Below are 23,867 nucleotides of genomic sequence, written 5' to 3' on the forward strand. Positions count from 1 at the left end.
TCTGGTGACTGGAGGTGCCAGAAGTGAAGTGCTCTGTGTCAGTAGTAAAGGAAAGATACACAGTAGTGTTGATTTTCTTCACATCCACTCACATCAGAATCACCAGGGTCTGTTTAGAAATGAAGATTGCCAGGCCCCACTCCAGAGGGGCGACATGAATCTGTATTTTAATAAGCACTTCAGGTGTTCTTAATCAATCAAAAGTTTGGAGAGGCCTGGCATGGTATACTGCACTGTCCGATATGGTAGCTACTAGCCACACGTGGTCATTTAAATTTAAATAAAATTTAAAATTCAGTTTCTCAATTGTACTGGCAGTATTTCAAGTGCTTAACAGACACACGTGGTTGGTGGCAACCCTACTGAACAGAACAGGTATTTCCATCATTGTAGAACGTTCTAGTGGATGAACACTCATTCAATGGTCCCTGAGTGCTTACTGAGCGTATGAGTTTGAACATCTGGCTCTGCCTGCATCTGTCTGGTGTTGGGCAAGTCATTTTCTCTAAACCTGCTTCCTGATCTGCAAAAATGGGAATACAGTCACCCTTCCACACGCACAAGGCTGAGTGAGAACCAAGCAAGATGAAAGATGTAAAAACACGCTGAATTTCAAAACTATATAATTCTAAAGATTTCCTGTTGACACTACCTTCTTAACTTTCTTAACTACATCTTTCTTAACTCTCACAATGCTGGCAGAAATGGAAATGGGTATCATCTTTTTGGGTCAACATGGCAATACCTATCAAAATTTTGTATGTTTAAACTTCTTAAGTAATTCCACTTCAAGGAATTTTCTCTACAATTATAATAACTGAGGTATACAAAGATAAATTTATGGACTATTCATTTGTCAATGTTTGTAAAGGCAAAAACCTGGAAACAAACTAAATATTTATCGTAAGTGTATTGGTCAATAAATTATGGCATATTATATAACAAAAAATGCAGTCATTTAAAAAAACTAGATAAATGTACAGATATTGATGTGAAGGATTGTTTGTAACGTTTTTACAAAAAGGCAAGGTACAAAACAGTATTACCATATGATTCCATTTGTATAAAAATGAATACCCAAAATATATGTTTTATACAGTATTCTGGAAATACATGCACTTTTTGTTAACAGTGACTAGCTCTTGGGAAAGAGACAGGAGAGAAAACACAGTAGGTGTGCACGTATTTATAGCTTTATTGAAGTTTAAATGACTTCAATTTGATGAGTTTTGACTGACGGGTACACCCATGAAACAATCACCACATTCAAGGTAGTGAACATATCCATGACCTGAAAAAGTATCCTCACGTCCCTTTGCAATCACTCTCCCTCCACCTACTCTGGCCCTAAGCAACCACTAATATGTTTTCTGTCACTGTAGATTATTTGCATTTTCTAAGTTTTATATAAGTGGAATCATACAGTATGAAATCGTTTTCATACTGACCTCTTTTACTCAGAAAAATTCTTTTGAGATCCATCCACATTTTTGCATGTATCAGTAATTATTTCTTTTTCCTTTCTGAATAGTATTCCACTGTATAGGTATACCACAACTTGTATCTACTCATCTGATGATGGACATTTGGGGTGTTTCCAGCTTTTGACTCTTACAAATAAAGCCGTTATTAACATTTATGCACAGGTCTTTGTATAGACGCACTTCATTTGTCTTGGGTAAATACCTTGAAGGGGAATGGCTGGGTCTATGGTAGGTGTATGTTTAGCTTTATAAGAAAATGCCAAATTGCGTTCCAAAGTGGTTGTGCCATTCTAAATTCCCACCAGCATAGGAAAGTTCTGGTCGCTTCACATTCTTGCCAACACTTGGTATGGTCAGCATTTATTTTTTACTTTATACCAATTCTTTACCTTTGATTTTATTTTTTATCCCAAGTATATTCTATCTTTATAATAAATTTATTTTAAAATATCTTACATCTAGAAACAGTAATAAAGTTACAGCAGCTTTTGCTTCAAAGGTGCTGATCTATTTGACTTCCCTAGGGGTCAGTTTCTTTAAATGAAACGGGGAAATGACGACAGTACCTGCCTCATAGGGCTGTTGTTAGGATTAAGTGCGATTACCCAGGTAGAGCGTCTGGCTTAGTGTCTGCCACATAGCAAACACTCAACAGTGTTAGCTGCTCTCATCACCATTATCACTGTTGTCATCATTATGATGATAATTGTTGTAACTCTTCCTACTCTTCCCTCCCTTTCCCGCTATGACTGCTGCTCTCTAATAGCTGCTTATTTCTATCTATGAGAGGTCATAGGATATGTCATCGATGGAGGACTACTCAGTAGAGTGGTCTCTATATTAGATTACAGCAGGGCTCTCTTTTTTAAAATTATGTTTCAGGTATACAGCATTATAATTTGACATCTGTATACACTACACAGTGATCACCAACACAAGTCCAGTAACCAACCATTACTGTACAGCTGACTCCTTTCACCCATTTTGCCCACCCTTGAATCCTCTTCCTCTCTGGTAACCACTAGTCTGTTCTGTGCATCAATGAGTTTGTTTGTTTGTTTTTAGATTCCACATATGAGTGAAATCAAATGTTTGTCTTTCTCTGCCTGACTTACTTCATAATACCTTCAAGGTCCATCCATGTTGTCGCAAATGGCAGGATTTTATAGGAGGATTCCCTTTCTAAAGGAGTACTGAATCTTTGTAACTAACAAAGAATAAGGACCTAAACTCTTCCATAATTTCCCAAAATGCTGTCATATCTCACTTAGCCCCTAAAGTCAGAAATGTCTGAGCACAGCAGGCAAGGGAGAGGTTTCTAGGCTGCCACTGCCAAGGCAGAAGTGCAAGGTAAGCAAATCCAACCACTTCTTGGCAGAGAGGGCTGTTAAAAGAGAGAACAGAGGGCTTCCCTGGTGGCGCAGTGGTTAAGAATCCGCCTGCTAATGCAGGGGACACGGGTTCGAGCCCTGGTCCGGGAAGATCCCACATGCTGCGGAGCAACTACGCTCGTGCTCCACAACTACTGAGCCTGCGCTCTAGAGCCCGTGAGCCACAACTACTGAGCCCGCGTGCCACAACTACTGAAGCCCACACGCCTAGAGCCCGTGCTCCGCAATGAGAGAAGCCACCGCAATGAGAAGCCTGTGCACTGTAACCAAGAGTAGCCCCCGTTCACAACTAGAGAAAGCCCACGCACAGCAAAGAAGACCCAACGCAGACAAAAATAAATAAATAAATAAATTAAATTAAAAAAAAAAAAGAGGACAGAATGTGAACCATCTACAAAGCTCACCTTACTCGTTGGTGAAGAAGATAGAGAATGTTCCGAAGACTCCCCAGTGTTCTGTTTTCTGGGTTCAGTCTGTGATGTCCGAACTGGGGAAGAAGAAAAAAAGATAAATAATTACTGCTTGCTACTGCTTTCTTTATCTCAATTTCAGCTTTCTTTATCTCAATTTCCGCTTGCAGAGGAAATTATGTTGGAGTAACATGTTACAGCATATGGTAATAAAAATATCCATCAGTATTTAGATTTAATTAATCCTCTTATTTCAATGAAATAAGTGAAAATAAGAAATATTTTTTCAATGAAGCAAGCATGAGAATTTTCATTTTACAGAGAGTCATGGGGAAAATTCTACCTCAAAAGAAAAAGCCATGCCCACGATGAAGATTTAGATATTGATGGTATGGCTTCCAATCCTTTAAGAAGTTATGATAAACACTAATTAATTAGAATCTCTGCAATTTGAGCTTTTCACATTATATGTTTCTATTATAAAAGTGTCAAAATACATTCATTTGACTGCTACTGAATTTCTTTATATTAAGTACCAATTTTAAAATAGTACATTAGTAAAAATACTTTTAACAGAAGGGAATAATCTTTTTGAACTGAAATACTTTCACTTCCACCTTCATTTTACCCATCAGTAAGTCCTTTGAATTTTTTCTCCCAAACAGACCTTGAATCTCTCCTCCCCACTGCTACCACCATAGTCCAGGCCATGCTCACATCTTACCTGTATGACCGAAATAGCCTCCTAACCTGACAACCTCCTTTTCTCTTAGCCTTCTGACCAATTCACCACTGAAAAGTTAGAGTAATCTTCTCGAATTGTAAATCAGATCACATTACTCTCCAGTCTAAAGCCTTGCAAAGGTTTCCCGCTGCAGAGAGACTAAAATCTCATCCTTACCTATAGGCTCCCTGTTCCTTTTCTAATCTCCTCCTGAGCCACCTCCAGCCACAATGGCCTCCTTTCAGTTCCTAGGATTCACCAAGCTCTCGGTACATCATGTTCCCTCTACCTGGAATGCTCTTTCTTCTGCTCTTTGCACAGCTGGATCCTTACCTTCCTTTAAGTCTTAATTTACATATGGCTCCTCAGAGGAGCCCATTTCCAATCATGCCACCTGAGAAGACCCCCACCATGCCCCTCTCCACTAAATCATAGAATGCTGTTCACTTCCTTTATAGCTCTTTCCTCAATCTGCAAAATATCAAATAATGGAAAGAATGCATGAGGACTGCTCCGGACTACTTTATTGCTTTATTAAATAACATTGCTTCAAACAGGGAAACCAAGTATATTAGAATGTTGTTTGACTAAATGCAGGGAGAACCCTGGCACTCACCCTCAGAATTGACTGTACTGTCTGCAGAGGATAGGTGACCGTGGTGGCAATGGCTTTGGCTATTGCACCAATGATGAACACGTCCACAGAAGAAAGCTGGAAAGCAAAGGAAGAACAAACTGCATCAATCTAAACAGCAAGAAGGTGTCAGGGATTGTCTGCTGCTTTCAGAATCAGGGCTTACCTTCATTCGTTTCTTTAAAAGCTGCCGTTTTAAACCTTCATAGAACATGAATTGGATGGCAGGATTGAAGACCAACAGCAAGGAGGGAAATGTGCCATTCCATAAAGCCAGGATTCCTTCATCGCGAATGATCTGGTGAAAAGCATCTGAGCAAGAAATCAAGGACCTTTGATGACAATCCCCTAACTAGAGAAGACAATGTACCCAGAACACAAACCTCATTCTATCAGTATTCTATCACACTGATTCTATCAAGATTTCCTTCTCACAATGACAAGTTAATCAGTTAACTACTTTTGAATAATCATCAGATACTGACCATCACCAAGTTATTGAGAGACCAATTTCACTCATAGGCAACCTTTCCTGACAAATCTGGGGTTAGCATGTCAAGTTTTCCTAAGTAATCATCACCACCACTGGGAACTCTGTACTACACAGAATTGTGAACTGATAGCCCACGTGTTTCACAACAAAGGTCAGTACAGAAAAAGATTAGAGGTGACTTCCCTGGTGGCGCAGTGATTGGGAATCTGCCTGCCAACGCAGGGGACATGGGTTTGAGCCCTAGTCCGGGAGGATCCCACATGCTGCAGCGCAACTAGGCCTGTGCACCACAGCTACTGAGCTACTGAGCCTGTGCTCAGTAGCCTGCGAGCCACAGCTACTGAGCCTGTGTGCCACAGCTCTTGAAGCCCTGCTCCGCAACAAGAGAAGCCACCACAATGAGAAGCCTGCGCACTGCAACAACGAGTAGCCCCCACTTGCTACAACTAGAGAAAGTCTGTGCGCAGCAATGCAGCCAAAATAGATAAATAAATAAATGTATAAAAAAAGATTAGATAGTTCTCTGGAGTCCATTTTATAGGACTGCCTTATAAGAAAACCCCTGTTCTCATTACAAAGATGGAAGCATGGGAAAGGAGAACCTGGCAATGTAATACTATTAAAAAGCAGAAGCTCAAGGATATCAGATGCTAATCTGGTATCCTTATCTAAAGAAAACATTAGGGAAAAAAAAGTAGCAGATTGCTCTTCAGAAATATTCATCCCCTCCCACCTATGCTCCACGGGATATACTCCATGGGTGTATTTCTCTACCCTTTATCTTCTTGGGGCTTGGCCATTGGTTGTGCTTTGGCCAAGAGGATGTTAGCAGACAAAATGCAAACAGGGGCTTGAAATATGCTTGTTATGATTGGGCATGTCCTCTTGTGCTTTTGCCATCACCAAGAGAAGAATATGCTCAGGTTGGTCCCAGGAAAAGGAAGAGAGACACATGGAGCTGAGACTCCTAGGCTGGAGTCAGCCTAGATGAGTCAAATCCCTGTCAATCCAGAGACACAGGAGCTAAACAAATACTTACTGTTGGGCACTGAGATTTGAGGTTGTAGCATTATCATGGTGATAAATTCCAGATACAAAGAGAAAAGAAAATCTTTACAAAGGAACTCACCCAAGAGACACTCACCAATAATACCACTGTAGTTGGTTGGTACAATGTCTTCATTCCTAAATTTCGCCCCTTGCAGCTTCAGTCTGGTGTTTACTACCCAGAGTGGAGTTGTTAGCAGCACATTCACCACTCCTTCAAAAAGAAAGGGGGAGAGACAAAGGGAAAGCAAAATGTAACCTTTTAAGCTTTGCCGTCTTATGTTAAAGCTACACACCAATGTTTCAGTTATACGTCTGCCACTGACCTACTAGGAGACCTAAGGTAAGGTGTCCCTTTGTGCCAGGGTACAATACAAGCCACTACTGTTAGAAGCAATGCAGAAGCCTTGCTGATAGCAGAATGGCTGGCAGCAGTACTTCTCCACATGAAGAGAGTACTGAGTTTCCTCATTTGTATAATAGGAGGCAATCTGTTTGTCAATTTATATAACCACCAAAGTAGCAATTTTGATATAGTTTTAAGTACAGTTTTTAAAAACAGCTTTAAGACAGGGAAGTGACTTGTTGATCACATGCTAAATAAGTCCATGACAATATCACATAAAACACACGATTTACAACTCTCATGTAAGTAGCTCACATGGTTTTAAGTGAGTATGGATCTAGTACAATAAATGAGAGAAAGTGTGACATTTGAAAGTGCTTCAACAGGGACTGGAGGCTCACAGAAGACTTCTTCATCACTTGGGGAATTAGGATAGGCAGGCAGCAAGCAGTAGTTATGAACCATTACAAAAACACCTGAAACAGTTTCACAAGCATCATAATCCTTACAAGTTTAAGGATGGGGATCTTGGCTGCCCAAGGTGGCCTCAGAGTGGAACAATACAATGAGCCAGGTGCTTCTTTTTTGAAAACACATGATCCCAATTTAATACCACCTTGAGTTATTAAAATATTCCTCATCAGTCCTGAAATGATTAGAGAAAAATACCAGACAGACTTGTAACAAGGTGCCTGACACACAGTATATACTTTATAAATGTTTGTTAAATAAATACTTAACAAGTAAACTAATGAGCAAACTCAGCAAACAATGGTATATCAAGCTATCTGGCTCTAGCCATACTCTGAAGAACCAAGAGGCACAATTATAAGGAAGAGAAATCTTCTTTTACTAAAAGCCATTTAAATACAACAGGATTAAGAATGTTTTGATTTAAGGAATCTCACAACATACTATATCTAGAAAACACCAAGGCTAAGCTTGGTGAAAACACCAGGAAATTCCAATTCTAAATTTTCATTAGCTGAATGCAGTTGCAAAAGTAAGATATTTTGGCACCTCTCTCTTAGAAACATTGTGAGAACACATTTCTCAAAATAAAAAGGCATTATCAAATAATTTTGTGAGTTGTATTTGTTATATTTTTCCACATAACACAAAGGAGTCATCTTTAGTTATGACTCAATATATTCATACATTGTCACTTGAGGCATTGATCATAATCTGAAAAAGTCTTAACTAGAGATTCTTGCTAGTCTCATTTTACAAAAGCACAAGTGCCCAAGAGGCCAAGATAGAAGACTATCAATACACGCCCATCTGCCCAGACTTTATAATGTATTCCTATTCAATATAATGTACACATCACTTAACAAAAAACAATCAACAGCCAGAAAAATCAGACTAGAAAGTGCTACTAAGCAGTCTACTGCTTTTTTTTTTTTAAAGATGAAGACAGGAGAGCTTCTGAGCTCTCCTGTCTTCATCTTTAAAAAAAAAAGAGATCACAAGCTTCTGTGGATACTGTAGACAGGCACAGTGTACATACCTTTCTAAACAAATGAAATAGGTTGCCCATTAAATAAATTTTTTGGCAATCAAAATTCCCTTCATGTTCTATTCAAGAGGTAGGCACACACAAAACATTTCAGAGGCAATGCAGCAAAGATTAAGATTTAGCCACTATTTAAAATTCTGCTTACATATCCCCATTATTAACACAGGCTGAAAGATGGAGAGGATTCTAAGGACACTGTCAAGTACAAAAATGCATCACATCATTTAAAGAGAATATAAAGTCCTTGTAAGAACATTTTGTATTTCAAAGCTTTCTTTCTGAGAAGTTCTTTAATGCTCTAAGCCAAAACAGATGGAGAGGTATTTTTTAACCACTATCATTTTATGAGTTCTGGGAAAATACCTGAGGATCCAAACTTTACTAAAAACTTGCAACCTATATAATCAAGCAAAGGACAACATTCCACGGAGGAAAAACAAGCTGCAAACGAACGTGATGAGTGATTCCGACTCTGACTAAAGCACGGTGGATATGGCTGCAGGATAGAGAAAGCTGTCTGCTTATTTACGTGTAGAAAATTCTTCTGCCAGTTCCAAGCCATGGCTGTTCCTTCCGCTCTAAGATGGGAATATTAATACCTTACCTACTTAAGAACAGGAAATTGTTTTTCTTCCAATTCAAATGATTCTGTTTTCTTTCTTCATAAAAAATCATTTATAAAAAACAGAACCAAAATTAAAAGATGAAGAACAGTAACTGAACACACTCACTAAAATCACTCACTGACTCAAGGATACGTGAAACACAGCTGTTTACTTCTGAAATATTAAAAACAAAGTTTTATTAGTAGTGAGTCTCCTGAGTTAAGGACAGAAAACAAAAACAGAGAATGCTAATTGGGTGCACTTCTGGGGAACACGTGCCATGACCACTGAGATAAGAAAATGGCAGATCAGGGTCATAAATCTAAGTGCTTGGCTCCTTACAAAGGAATGCAACTTGATACACTACAGGAACAAACCTGCCTTACCAGATTTAAGGCCTAAGGACAGGAAATTAATTTCACTGTCACAACAATGATAACACCGTTGGCATTCAAAAAGAGTTATTGATAAAAATTCCAATTTCATAAAAATGGCAAGTATCATCTTCATTTAAGTTACCTGTAAGGTTCTGATCTCAAATTCTTCCCCAGGGTATTAAACTATTTGGGCTTTCTTCTGTGAAAATAAAATAAATAGTAATAACTCTCTAAGTTCCCAGAAGTGGAGTAACAATACTACTACTCCTAGTTCTCCCTGGCGACAATGCAACTCATTCCTACAGTGACTGGAACACAATGGCAGGGTTCACAGCAGGAAGAGAAAAAGCTGTTTTAATTATCATAAAAATGCGGTAAGCATTAAGATATAAAAACATGAGGAGTTTAAAACTCGCAAAAGTGATTTCCAAGGAATTCCCTACCCTCAGAAAAAGAGAGGACCTATAATCGGAGAATCACAGAATTATAAAGGACTATAAAATTCATTTGATCAAGGGTCTCTCAACTGTGACATTACTGACATTTGGGGCTGGATAATTTTTAGTTTGGGGCAGGGCAGGGGTGCAATTGTGTAGGATGTTTAGCAGTATCCCTGGCCTTCTACCACTAGATGCCAGTAGCATCCTCCAGCTGTGACAACCAAAAATGTCCCCAGACATGGTCATATGTTCCCTGTGGATCCACTGATCTAATCCAATCACCAGGTGATTATTCATTTTATTTTTGAAAATCTCAAAAGATAGGAATTCATTCTCACCCCAATAGCCTATTTTTTACAAGAGCTGTTAGAAATTTTATTTTTACTGACTAAATCTACCTTCTTAAAGCAACTGGAAACATAAAACTAGCTAATAGGTGTTTTTTTATCTGAGGTATGAATTAGCAATTCTTAAATAACTTTATGTGTATCTTAGGATAAGTAAATGATTATGACCTGCAAGTCAGTCATCCATGGTCTGCTCATCAAGTACGTATTGTGTGTCTAGTATGTGCTAAGTAGGTGCTGATGATACAGAAGTAAATAAAAAATGAAAATCCCTGCCCTTTTGATGCTTATGTTCTAATGGTGCAAGACAGGATAAATGAGTAAAATATGTAGTATGTTAGAGGACAAGGTTAAGGAGAAAATTTAAGCAGAGAAGGGGGATAAAGTTTTGCAGGGTAGAAGGGGGCACCATTTTCATCAGTGTGGCCATTTAGGGAAAGACCTTAAAGGAGGTGAGGGAATGAACCACACAGTAACCAGGCAGAGGAAACAGCAGGTACACAGGCCCCGAGGCAGAAGCATGCCAGGAGTGTTCCTGGAGAAGAGGTCAGTGAGGCTTGCAGTGGAGTGAGTAAAGAGGACGGGCAGGCCACGTGACACAGGGCTTTGTAGGACAAGGTAAGGACTCTGGCTTTTACTCTGAGTGAGAAGGGAAGCAATTGGAGTCCTTTGAACAGAGAAATAATACAATCTCACTTATGTTTTTTTAATTAATTAATTTATTTTTGGCTGTGTTGGGTCTTCGTTGCGGTGTGTGGGCTTTTTCTAGTTGCGGCGAGCGGGGGCTACTCTTTGTTGCAGTGCGCAGGCTTCTCAATGCAGTGGCTTCTCTTGTTGCAGAGCATGGGCTCTAGGTGCATGGGCTTCAGTAGTTGTGGCACGTAGGCTCAGTAGTTGTGGCTTGCAGGCTCTAGGGCACAGGCTCAGTAGTTGTGGCCCACGGGCTTAGTTGCTCCGTGGCATGTGGGATCTTCCCGGACCAGGGCACGAACCCGTGCCCCCTGCATTGGCAGGCGGATTCTTAACTACTGCGCCACCAGGGGAGCCCTCACTTATGTTTTAACATGAGCACACTGGCTGCTGTGTTGAATACATATTGAAGGGGACAAAGGAGGAAGCAGGACATCAGTTGGGAGGCTCTGAAGATAATCCTGGCAAGATTTAGTGGTGGCTTGGACACAGGTGGTAGTGGGGGAAGGGGCTGAATTCTAGAAACCATATGAAGAAACAGGCAATAGGATTTGCTCACAGACTGGAGGTGGGGTCAAAGAGAAAGAGGATGAATTCGACTTTTGGTAGGGCAACTAGTAAAATGAGGAAGATTACAGGAGGAGTGGTCCTTTAAATTGAATTCATTCATTCAACATTTAATCAGCACCTTCTGTGTATCAGGCACTGGGGATACAGAGATTTAAAACAATGTAGTCTCTGCCCTCAAGGAGTTCACTGTCTAATAAAAGATAAAGACAAATATGCAGACTATTGTTATCCAGCAGAGTAAGCACTGAGACAGAGGTATATACAGAGCTGGAGCACAGAGGGTAGGCACCTAACCCAGAATACAACTTGGGGGTGGTGGACATGAGAAACAGGGAAGCTTCCTGAAGAGGAGGTGGCTTGAGATGAGAATAAAAGGATGACTAGGAATTAATAAGATAAAAAAAGCAGTAAGGCTGCTTCAGACTGACAACAGCAGCTGTAGAGGAATGAAGTTACTAAGGGCTCGGTCTATTCAAGGAATCACAGTTTGGCACAGGAGAACAAGAATAGAAAAGACCAAGATAGGGAGGTAAGCAGTATCACAGCAGATCTCGTATGTTAGGCGCTTATCCTGCACGTGTACGAGGGGGGCCTTTTCTGCTGAGGGTGCCGCGACTCCATCCTACACGCAAGCGGCAGACACTGAAGGGTCTGAAGCTGGGCACAACATAATCAGATTCGGATATCAGAATAGCAGTTCTCAATCATTTCTCTGACAAGACATGTAACAGATGATGTTCACAATCAACACAGACCCACGGGTTCTCCCTGGACGTCAAGCGTAATTCCATTCTTTTCTCACGCTCTCAAGAAAACATTTCAGAATGTAAATGAATTAGAATGATATTAATACAGTGGGATCTCTTTTAACCAGTTCCATATAATGGACTCACCAGATAAACCTGTGTTCCTCTTTCCCTTTACAGGACACACCGACAGATGCCACGGCACGCTGATAGCTACGGCCAGTAGGCTACTCCCTAGTGTACCCGTGCTCTTCTACTTCCATCCCACAGGGGTTTAGGCTTACCAGGAGTGAATTATGTCTTTTCTCAAACCTGCTTATGTCGGTCATATCTGTTACAGTAGGCAAAGCATTTACAGGTATGGGTTATACAAGAAAAAAAGTACAAAACTTCCATCAGTGAGTGGATATGTCTTGGCCATACAAAAAATTGGATAAGTATATATTCACATATCTTAGGTTAAAATAAAATATTTAAGGCATGTAGGCTATTTATGATAGTCCCTACTTCCATTGACTTTTTAAAACTAACTGCCCTACCATACCAGTCTAGCTGTTTTAGGTATGGGAGGATCTACTGTAATTATAAACTGCCTAAGAGTTAGAAAGAAAATGAGCAGAGCACAGTGAGAGAGAATAACAAGGGGTTGTGTGTACCTAGTAGATAATGGGATGCTAGATAACAGCAAACAAACAACTTTGGACACCTAAAAAGAAGAAGATTTAATCATATACTTCATAAACTAGTAGTTTCGTGGGAAGTTATATGAGTTAGTCTCTGACAGTGAGTCATAACCTTTTAAATGTAAATACATATGAACCACGGTAATCTAAAAAGTATTAAGGGACTTCCCTGGCGGTCCAGTGGATAAGACTCCGCACTCCCAATTCAGGGGACACGGGTTTGATCCCTGGTCGGGGAACTAAGATTCTGCATGCCCCATGCCACACAGCGCAGGCAAAAAAAAAAAAAAAAAAAAAAAAAAAAAAAAAAAAAAGTATTAAAATCAAGGTATTACCAATACTTGGTGTCAAGTATAAAACATCATACCAGATTGCCATTTGTTGCAATTATGTAAAAAAGAAGATTCCTCCTCTACAGGTTGGATCTATTCTGATATTTTTTCAAGTGAACAAATCTCAAACTTGAGTTCTTTGAATTATGACATTGCTTGAAAACCATTCTTCTAGAAAGGCTACTTGAAGCACAACTATGCAAAGTATGTTAGAAAGACTTGAGAGGCAAAGAGATCAGAACAGAGCAATGGTCCAAGGGAGAGATGATGGCACTTGATTTTGGGAAACGGCTACGGACATGGAGACGAGGGAATGGATTCAAGAGATATTTAAGAGACACACTGATGGTTCATGAAGACCAGGCAGACATGGAGGGTAAGAGAGCACCCTCTATGAAGACTTCCAGATTTCTATCCTGAGTTACTTACCTACAAGTATTCACTTATTACCCCAGAAAATGAAACCCTGTGTGTTATACTCTTTATGTGAAAGTTGGTCTGGTGGGGGTTGGGGGTGATGAGGGTGGTCAAAAGGCACAAACTTCCAGTTATAAAATAAGTCAGTCATGGGGATGTGATGCACAGAAGGTGACTAGACTTAATAATACTGAACTGCATATTTGAAAGTTGCTGAGAGTCGATCTCAAAAGTTCTCACCGCAAGAAAAGAAAAAAAATTGTAAATATCTGTGATGATGGATGTTAACCAGACTTCTTGTGGTGATCATTTCACATTATACACAAATATTGAATCATTATGTCATATACCTGAAACTAATAGAATATTATGTCAATTATATCTCAATTAAAAAAAAAAGTTGGTCCAAGTGAAAGTTCATTATATCAAAATCAACTTGAGACTAAAATGAGAGTACAAAGCATAAGAAAGGCTCAGAGACCAAATAAAAAAACAGCAGTGGTCTCATATAGGTGAAGAGGAAGAATTGGGGGCCATGAATACTCCTGGCCTGGTAACTATTTTTCAATCAAATCATTTTCATTTCAAATGGACGTTTACATTATTCAACTGTGTGGCTCCCAAATCAGTAATTTTTCAAAGAATATATCAATAAGTGAGTCCACAAAATACTAACACTAAACATGCAACATTTAAATAAATTAATTTAGATATAGACTAGATAAACACAAAAAACCCATAGGAAAGAGATCTACTTTTTTCCCATCTCTTTAATAAAACCCTGATTAATTCAACAAATATTTTGTTTATTTAGCAAATATTTATTGAGCTCCTACTACATGTTAGGAATTGTTCTTACTGAAAATTTAGCAAGGCAGGGGGGAACAGATATATATATACACATATGCCACAAAAGCAGGTATCATATGTATTCGTTATCTTATATATGTATAGATATAACAATTACACATATAGAGAGATAAATTTATAATTGCAATATATATTGTCTAATTCATGTAATATATATCTTTAACTTTCTTTTTCTTGGCCACACCACGCGGCATGCGGGATCTTAGTTCCCTGACCAGGGATTGAACCTGTGCCCCCTGCACTGGAAGCATGGAGTCTTAACCACTGGACAACCAAGGAAGCCCCTATATCTTATATATATAAAGTATATATAAGATACTACTCTGCATCTTATATATATCTTTGATATACCATATATAGATAAAGATGCCTGCTCTTATAGAGCTCATATTCCACTAAGTAGAGACAGACAGTAACTAAATATTCACAATATCAGGTTAGTGGCTCCTTAGTGCTTCTGAAGTCTCAGATAACAAGGATCCAAAGTTTTCTAAAATTGGGCTCCTATTCAACTCTCCAACTTTATTGCTCATGTTCCTACACTCACTCACAAAATTATAGAACTCACTGATCTAAATGTGGTCCTGTATTCTCTCAGTTTGCTACCATTCTCTCCATCCAGAAACCATCACCACTTATCTCCAAGTGTTACTAATTCTGCCAAGGCTCAGCTCAAGAGGCACTGCTTCCTATAAGGAGATACCTCCCAGCCAAAAGTGACCTTTCTCCTATGAACCCCTAGGGTACTAACGACTATGGTGATACTGACTACACTGGGCTGTGCACTAAAAACTCTTTGTCACATCTGACTAAATGCTTTCACACTCATGGTGGGCTTCATGAGTGTGTAACCTGTCTTGTGCTTGGTTTAATGCTTTAGTGTCAACCATCTTGAAATGCTTAATAAATTGTGAACAAGGAGTCCTGCATTTTCATTTTATACTGGACCCTGAAAATTATGTAGCCAGTCCTGTTCATGTTAAACATTGCATGCAATCCTCAGTCCAAAAAAACAAAACAAAACAAACAAACAAAAAAAATCCCCCCCAAAATCCCCAGAAAGTAAGCAGGAAAGGTATTGTAATTTTCATTTTTAAAAAAAGAGACCTTATGTCCATAAATTCTGGGTACAGGCTGCTAAACAGGGATAACTGACCCTCCTCTCTGGATTAAGAAGATAAAAATAAGCCAAGTCAGCTCAAAAATAAAACTTTGTGTATATGGTCAACTGATCTTCACAAGGGTGCCAAGACCATTCAGAGGGGGAAAGGACAGTCTAGCCACATCAACAAATGGTATTAGGAAAACTGGATTTCCACATACAAAAGAATGAAGTTGGATCGTTATCTTACATCACACACAGAAATTAACTCTAAATGGATTAAAGACCTAAAACTATACAACTCCTAGATGAAAACATAGGAGGAAAGCTTTCATGGCATTAAACTCAGCATGATTTCTTGGACATGACACCAAAAGCACAGGCAAAAAAGGAAAAATATGCAAATGGCACAATATCAAACTTAAAAACTTTTGAGCATCGAAGGACATATCAACAGAGTGAAAGGCAACCTACAAAATGGGAGAAAATATGTGCAAATCGTATATCTGATAAGGGGTTAATATCCAGAATACATAAAGAATACTTATAGTGCAACAACAACAAAAAATCAAATAACTCAAAAAATGGGCAAAAGATTTGAACAGACATTTCTCCAAAGATGCTCAACATCATAGGAAAAGATGCTCAACATCACTAATCATAAGAGAAATGCAAATCAAAACCACAGTGAGGGCTTCCCTGGTGGCGCAGTGGTTGAGAGTCCGCCTGCGATGCAGGGGACACGGGTATGTGCCCCGGTCCGGGAAGATCCCACATGCCGCGGAGCGGCTGGGCCCGTGAGCCATGGCCGCTGAGCCTGCGCGTCCGGAGCCTGTGCTCCGCAACGGGAGAGGCCACAACAGTGAGAGGCCCGCGTACCGCAAAAAAACAAAAAACAAAAACACGGTGAACTATCACTTCGCCATCATTAGGATGGCTACTATAGAAAAAATAGAAGATAACAAGTGTTTGTAAGGATGTGGAGAACCTGGAACCAACTGCTGGTGGGATTTTGAAATAGTGCAACCAGTGTGGAAAACAGTATGGTAGTTCCTCTCAAAATTAAAAAAAGAACTACCATATGATCCAGCAATCTCACTTCTGGGAATATATCCAAAATAACTGAAAGCAGGGACTCAAAAGAACTATTCATACAACCCATGTTCATAGCAGCAAATATTCACAGTAACCAGGAGGTGGAAACAACTCAAATGTCCATCAATAGATGAATGGATAAACAAAATGTGGTATATACATACAATAGAATATTATTCACCCTTAAAAAACCAGGAAATCCTGTTACATCCTACAATATGAATGAACCTGGAGTACATATTATGCTGAATGAAATAAACCAGTCACAAAAAGACAAATACTGCATGATTCCACCTATACGAGGCATCTAAAGTAGTCACATTCATAGAAACAGAAAGTAGAACTGTGCTTACCAGGAGCTGGGGGGAGGGTGGAAAGGGGAGTTGTTATTTAGTGGGTACAGAACTTCTCATGTATAAAATGAAAATGTTCTGGAGATCTGTTTCACAATAATGTAAGTAAACCTACTACTGAAATGTACACTTAAAAATTGTTAAGATGGTAAATTTTATGTTATGCATTTTTACTACACACACAACACACACACACACAGAGTCAAGTCAGAAATCTAATTACATTCTTTGTAGCATTACTTTGTGTTAAAATAACCTCTCGGGGTATATGGACCACAATATAAGCAACAAAATATAAAAATATCTTATATTCAGAAAACTCAGTTACCTGCAACAAATCCAACTACCAGATCTTTTGCAGTAGTAGAATGTTGACCTTTGACCCAGACTGCTTTGAGGCTATTAAAAGTGTAGAAATAGACAAAATTGGAGCAGCAGAGACTGGAGATAACTGGAAACCACCCTCGATATGGTGCCAGGCTAGGGGAAGAACACAATAAGCAAAGTAAAAATGCTGAACAAAAGGCACTAGAAATGAGAGTCCTAGAAAAGGCTGATCATCATTCACATATTCTCAAAGCTCACTCCTACACTACAATGTACTCCAAACTGTACACATATTCTACATTCTGAGGATGCCCAAACCAAGAATTCTTTTCTAGCGTTAATGATACCAAAGAAACAACATACATTCTATGACTGATTTATTGATTTCCCCCCTCGATTTCCTTTAGTAAATTGCTATGTAAAATTAAAGACAATTTCCTCATGGCTGTTAGTTAATATAGCATCATTCACATTTCATTACAGGGCAAGAATATTTAAAATGAAGTAAATATAGAAGTGCAAAAAAAAAAAAAGTGATGGGGGCATGTTATAAGGGCACAGGAACCAGACTGAAGGAGCTCACACTGGCCACACCTGGGACAATTTGAGCACCAAAATAATTAAGTAATTAATTGTAAACCATTGAATTTCTGAGTCTGTATGATACTAAATTATTTCCTCATAGACTGCTTATAGTTGCAAAAGAGGAAAAATAAAATTATTCAGTGCTAACTTGAATCTAAGAAATCATAATTAACCAATGGAGGGCAAGTAGACAATATGTGACTCCAATGTGACATCCTGAGGAGGACACAATTTCAACTATACATTATTCTGGCCAAGAATGCATAGACTCAATCTAATCATGAAGAAACATGAGGCAAACTTAAAGTGAGAAAAATTTTATTTAAGGAAAAATAAGGGGAGAAGGTCCACATCTTTGAAAATGTCAGTCGTAGGGGTAAGGGGCTTTGATGTATGGTATGTAACTTACTCTCAAATTAATTCTGAAAAAATCTGTGTGTGGTGTGTGTATGTGTCTGTGTAGTAAAGAAAGAAGGAGGGAGTGGGGAAGGGAGGTAGAAAGCATGAGCACAAACGGAAGAGTGTTAACAACAGGTCGATCTGGTTAAAACACATACTGGTATTCTTTGTACTATTTTAGTTTTGCAACTTTTTGTAAATTTGAAATTATTTCCAAATAAAAAGTTTTTTAAAAGGTACACAGGTCTGAATGCATCTGATAGAATGAGCTGAACAACTATTACCTTCTTCAGTTTATTGTTCATTGGTTTCATGTAAGACGCCATGATCAAGAATCAAAATGGCCAACCACAGAACTTTAAGGAAATGAAAACAACTATGTATTTACTTACAACTCAGGCAATTACCAATTCACAACACTGTGAGGCTTTGAGAATGGATAGAAAGTGAGTGTAGGTATGATGGACGCCCAGGAATCTCCTAATGAGCTGCTCTACCTAACAAGGATGAACAAGGTAGTACTCACAGGCCTTCTTCTTTAATGATCTCCAGGAGCACCATGTGTGTCGTTTTGGACTTTCTTTTCTCATCAACTACAAGACCAAAGAGTACATGTTTAAACTAAATCCTTTGAGAATTGTTATCTTCAGCATCAGCAAATTTCACTGAAACGCCATTTACCTCACATGAGCAGTCTCTCACCCTATTCTTTGCGCTCCCTAGTTTGCCTCAGAACTCAATGATCCTCCTCTGTTCCCATGTGCTAAATTTCCTACTATTGATTCCATGGTTTCATCTGTTATTTATGAACCATAAAGCATTTTAATTCAATACCTAATTTCCAAAGTAAAAAATGTAACAGGAGAAATTTATTTCTTATATTTCATAGGGCTCTCTAGGTTTTTTTCAAAGTTATATATTCTCCTTTTTATCTTAATATCTTATAAAGTAGAGAGGAAATAAATTACCATTTCCCTTTCAGAGAAGAGGTTACAGACACAAAGCTGTGAAGGACACATGTAGTTGGCAGCAGAGCCGGGATTAAAATTCAAGTTTACAAAGTTTTAACCTTGTGCTCTGTTCCCTAATCTAAAAAAATAAAAGGTCTCAAAAAGATGGGAACTCTGCTTTTCTTGGCATTCTAAATAAAACAAAACGTACCTTAATTAACTTCAAATTTCCTACCCACATCTGAAGACTATTTTGAAAACATAAAAATAGGAAAATGAACCGATTTCTTAAGAATTAAAATTGGTACCTTTATGGCTCATGGGATGGCAAATTAGGAAACCCCTGTACAAGGCAATCTAACAATAACTATCAAAATTACAAACATTTGCCCTTTGATTAAACAATCCTATTTCTGGGAATTTATCTCATAGAACTTACAGAAACAAATTAGCATATGGGGAATTCCCGGGTGGTGCAGTGGTTAAGAATCTGCCTGCCAATGCAGGGGACGCAGGTTCGAGCCCTGGTCCAGGAAGACCCCACATGCTGTGGAACAACTAAGCCTGCGAGCCACAACTACTGAGCCTGCACTCTAGAGCCCGCGAGCCACAACTACTGAGCCTGCATGCTGCAACCACTGAAGCCTGCGCGCCTAGCGCCCATGCTCTGCAACGAGAAGCCACCTCAATGAGAAGCCCATGCACTGCGACGAGAAGCCCATGCACCGCAATGAAGAGTAGCCCCCGCTTGCCACAACTAGAGAAAGCCTGCACGCATCAACAAAGACCCGATGCAGCCAAAAATAAATAAATTAATTAATTAAATTTATTTTAAAAAATCTAGAAACAATAAATGCTGGAGAGGGTGTGGAGAAAAGGCACTGCACTGTTGGTGGGAATGTAAATTGATACAGCCACTATGGAGAACAGTATGGACGTTCCTTAAAAAACTAAAAATAGAACTGCCATATGACCCAGCAATTCCACTACTGGGCATATACCCTGAGAAAACCATAATTCAAAAAGATACATGTACCACAATATTCATTGCAGCACTATTTACAGTAGCCAGGACATGGAAACAACCTAAATGTCCATCAACAGATGAATGGATAAAGAAGGTGTGGCACATATATACAATGGAATATTACTCAGCCATAAAAAGGAATGAAATAGAGTTATTTGTAATGAGGTGGATGGACCTAGAGTCTGTTATACAGAGTGAAGTCAGAAAGAGAAAAATACCGTATGTTAACACACATATATGGAATCTAAAAAAATGGTACTGATGAACCTAGTGGCAGGGCAGGAATAAAGACCCAGACGTAGAGAACGGACTTGAGGACATGGGGAGGAAGGGGAAGCTGGGACGAAGTGAGAGAGTAGCATTGACATATATACACTTCCAAATGCAAAATGGACGGCTAGTGGGAAGCTGCTGCATAGCACAGGGAGATCAGCTTGATGCTTTGTGATGACCTAGAGGGGTGGGAGAGGGAGGGTGGGAGGGAGTCTCAAGAGGGAGGAGATATGGGGATATATGTATACATATAGCTGATTCACTTTGTTGTATAGCAGAAACTAACACAACATTGTAAAGCAATTATACTCCAATAAAGATATTTTAAAAATGCTGTTAAGTGAAAAATGTAAGATATGGAACAGTGTGAAAAGTATGCTTTTTAAGTAATAAAGAGAGGAAATTGAGAATATATATTATTTGCTTGTTTTTCTACATAAAGAAACTCTCAGGGCTCTTTGAGAGACTAATAGAGACATTATCTACAGGGGAGAGAAAAGGAGACAGTGTAGAGTGAGATATTTCACTGTACTGCCTATCTTTTTATGTATTTTGGTTTTTGAGTCATATAAAATTATTACCTTTCCAAAATCTCTAAAATTAATTAAAAATAGTGGCCATGAAGGATTTTAATATAGGAATTAGTTTATTCAAAGCTAATCTTACTCTTATCTCTTCATCTAAGTTCTGGCATAGGTTTATAATTTAAAGTTGAAAAATACTGAGGAAAGAACAAGCATAAGTTACAGAAAGTTGCATAGCCCTGTAAAGTGAAAGAGGGAGACTAGGACTACGTACCCACGTGAGCAGTGACAATGGTATCTGGCTCCACCATGTTTCCTATTCTCTGTTCTCTTTCCAGAAAATCTACCCCCAGTAAAAAAAAAATCTCTACATTGTGCCTTTCAAAAGTCGTATTGTTTATTAGAATGAACTGTAATGATTCAAAATTACTAATGCAAGCCCACTCAGGTCTCTCAGATTAGAAAATGGCTGAGGCTATGACTCATTCACAAACATCAAAAATAAAAGTATTTAAAGTTAGTGAAAATGGACAACAGATTTCTAATGAAATGGGAAATCCTATGTTAACTTAGAACTTAGTAGAGAAGTATGTTTGCTTCCTGATACCAAATGAACAGGAATATGATGACAATAAGATACTTACCTTGAAGTCGAAGTCGAGCTGTATCCAAGGGAAAAAATACTGTCATTGCTGTCATGCTTCCCTGAAAAGTTTGAAAAGCCTTTAGCCATTACAGTATCACAAAAATAATGAGCCACAACTTTTAAATGAACAAAAAGTTCATTATTATCAATGGGTCAGATGAAATTTTCAGTGAACAAATATACAGAATATTTTTATCTATTGGGATCATTAGTGTTCAAACTTCTGTAGTTATATACTTAAACAGACGTATTTAATTTTCCAGAAGAAATCTCTTTCTCTCTGATATTGAAAAAGTAAATGTAGTGGGTCCCTGGAGATGACAAACTTAGGGATTTACAACCTAGGACACATGTCAAAGACAGCAGGTAAATGGATTTTTAACCTTTTACTGGTCAGCTACTGCTCCTATGCTCTCCTCTGATACCCCCAGAAACCAAAAAATCTAGTGATCAAACAGATCTGTATTTCTATACTCTCTGCTTAATCAATATATTCACCACAATATAAGAATCATATTGTTCTTTAAAATCATATTGTTCTTTAAAACAGTTCTGTTTGCTTATGTTTTAAAAAAGAGGGACAGGGCTTCCCTGGTGGCGCAGTGGTTGAGAGTCCGCCTGCCGATGCAGGGGACACGGGTTCGTGCCCCGGTCCGGGAAGATCCCACATGCCGCGGAGTGGCTGGGCCCATGAGCCATGGCCGCTGAGCCTGCGCGTCCGGAGCCTGTGCTCCGCAAAGGGAGAGGCCCGCGTACCACAAAAAAAAAAAAAGAGGGGCAATATCTTTGCTAAAAATTCTATAAATAATTTATCCAAGATAACATGACAAAAATTATGACTGGAAAAAAAAAAGAAACCAACAACCAGTCTTTTCATTCATAAGGCCCTGTGACAGATAAAAACCACAAGTATACAGTTAGGGATAAAATTATATGCATAATATCTCCAGGTGGGTTTATGGTTCTCAACCTAGATGCAGGCCCAGTGGTATATATTCTCAGGCATAAGTTCATGTTTTAAGCTACTGATAGAATAACAGTAACATACATATTTTTATCATGATAACAATGGGAAACTAGGTCAACTTTATAGATAAGAATAAAAATGTGCTAGGTCTCTTATCTATTTAAATAGATCAGCCTATTTGACAAGGAAGAACACTGTATTGTCCCATTAGTTACTCTTCGAAACTCAGATTAAATGTTAACACCCTACCAATCAGGTTCCTCTGTGTTCCCACAGCACTTGTTTATATGTCTCTTAGAGCACTCATATTGCAGTGAAACCTAACTCTTCCACCGGATTGTAAGAATATCCATTTATCTCTTGGTATACCATAGATTCTTAAATAAATGTTTATTAAATTCACTCTACTTTCAGTTATTTATACAACTTAGATGGCTCCCACATAAATGATCTTCCCTAGTAAGAACTAGATAATACTTAATATTTCAAGAAACACTGGATCTGTAAAGGTTTACAGTTTACAAATCTATTCTTCCGGCATCCTTGCTCACCTTACAGGCAATTTCCAAGAAAAATGGGGGCTGCAAAGCTGGAGAACGCTTATCAAGGTTATTAAGGCCTTTACTTCCTATCACGTGGTACTAGCACACCTATGCAAAAAAGTCCTGCCTGGAAACTACTTTTTCATACAATTGGATTACCTCCATCCCTCTTCCCTGTCAGCTTTAAATAGACACCTGAAGTTTCCTAACTTAGAAGACCCTGCCCTACCTACCTTGAAATCTTAAAGTACATTTTACACCAAGATAAAGAGAACAGTCTGTCCAAAGAGCTCAAAGATCTATTACCTCCTCAAGGACTAGCATAAAAAACTCAAATCTGTAAAAATAAAAAACACTTAAAATTGTATTAGTACTGGAAAGACTGGATCCAGATGGTGAACTGAAAACCTACCATTGCCTCCTCCCCATTCCAATCACTAATAATGAGAGAAGATTTATATATAAAAGTGTTGTGTAGAAAAACAAAAGGGGTCTGAATGGTGGACCAGAAATTAAAAGGATAGCAGAGTGAGGCTGTTCTGAAAGAAGAAATCACAGACCAAAATGCACAGACAATAGCTATGGCAGGCAGAAAAATGGCCCCCTGAAAGATGAACACATTCAAATCCACAGTACTTGTGAACATGTTACATTACATGGCAGGTTGCTAATTGGCTGATCTTAAAATAAGGAGTTTAGTCTGGATTTTCTGAGTGGGTCCTTAAAAGGGTCCTTAAAAGTGGAAGAGTAGGTCTTCCCTGGTGGCACAGTGGTTAAGAATCCGCCTGCCAATGCAGGGGACATGGGTTCGAGCCCTGGTCTGGGAAGATCCCACATGCCGTGGAGCAACTAAGCCCGTGCGACACAACTACGGAACCTGCGCTCTAGAGCCCGCGAGCCACAACTACTGAGCCCGCGAGCCACAACTACTGAGCCCGCACACCTAGAGCCT

The 23,867-nt window shown here is 38.9% G+C and overlaps 1 protein-coding gene across 8 annotated transcripts in view; it reads right to left on the reverse strand.

Annotated features, from left to right (window-relative positions):
- Window positions 1–23,867, reverse strand: part of SLC25A17 (solute carrier family 25 member 17) — a 56,577-nt gene that overhangs the window by 14,007 nt on the left and 18,703 nt on the right. For 7 of the 8 annotated variants that reach the window (XR_003433022.1, XM_027107755.1, XM_027107759.1 and 4 more), the window contains 7 exons: window positions 21,405–21,465; window positions 18,513–18,579; window positions 17,004–17,155; window positions 6,281–6,397; window positions 4,810–4,955; window positions 4,626–4,721; window positions 3,280–3,362 (listed from right to left, as the gene is read on the reverse strand). Coding sequence is in view for 7 of the 8 variants with exons in the window: in XM_027107755.1 (XP_026963556.1) it covers window positions 3,280–3,362; window positions 4,626–4,721; window positions 4,810–4,955; window positions 6,281–6,397; window positions 17,004–17,155; window positions 18,513–18,579; window positions 21,405–21,465 (722 nt within the window). In the remaining variant the exon portion in view is untranslated. Of the gene's footprint in view, window positions 1–1,644; window positions 1,649–3,279; window positions 3,363–4,625; window positions 4,722–4,809; window positions 4,956–6,280; window positions 6,398–17,003; window positions 17,156–18,512; window positions 18,580–21,404; window positions 21,466–23,867 lie in introns of all 8 variants that reach the window. The other variant, XM_027107758.1, reaches the window with a different exon arrangement.

This window comes from Aethalodelphis obliquidens, unplaced genomic scaffold (genome assembly GCF_003676395.1).
Source record: "Aethalodelphis obliquidens isolate GAN/ISIS:26980383/991018 unplaced genomic scaffold, ASM367639v1 scaffold8, whole genome shotgun sequence".
In the NCBI taxonomy this organism is placed as follows: domain Eukaryota; kingdom Metazoa; phylum Chordata; class Mammalia; order Artiodactyla; family Delphinidae; genus Aethalodelphis; species Aethalodelphis obliquidens.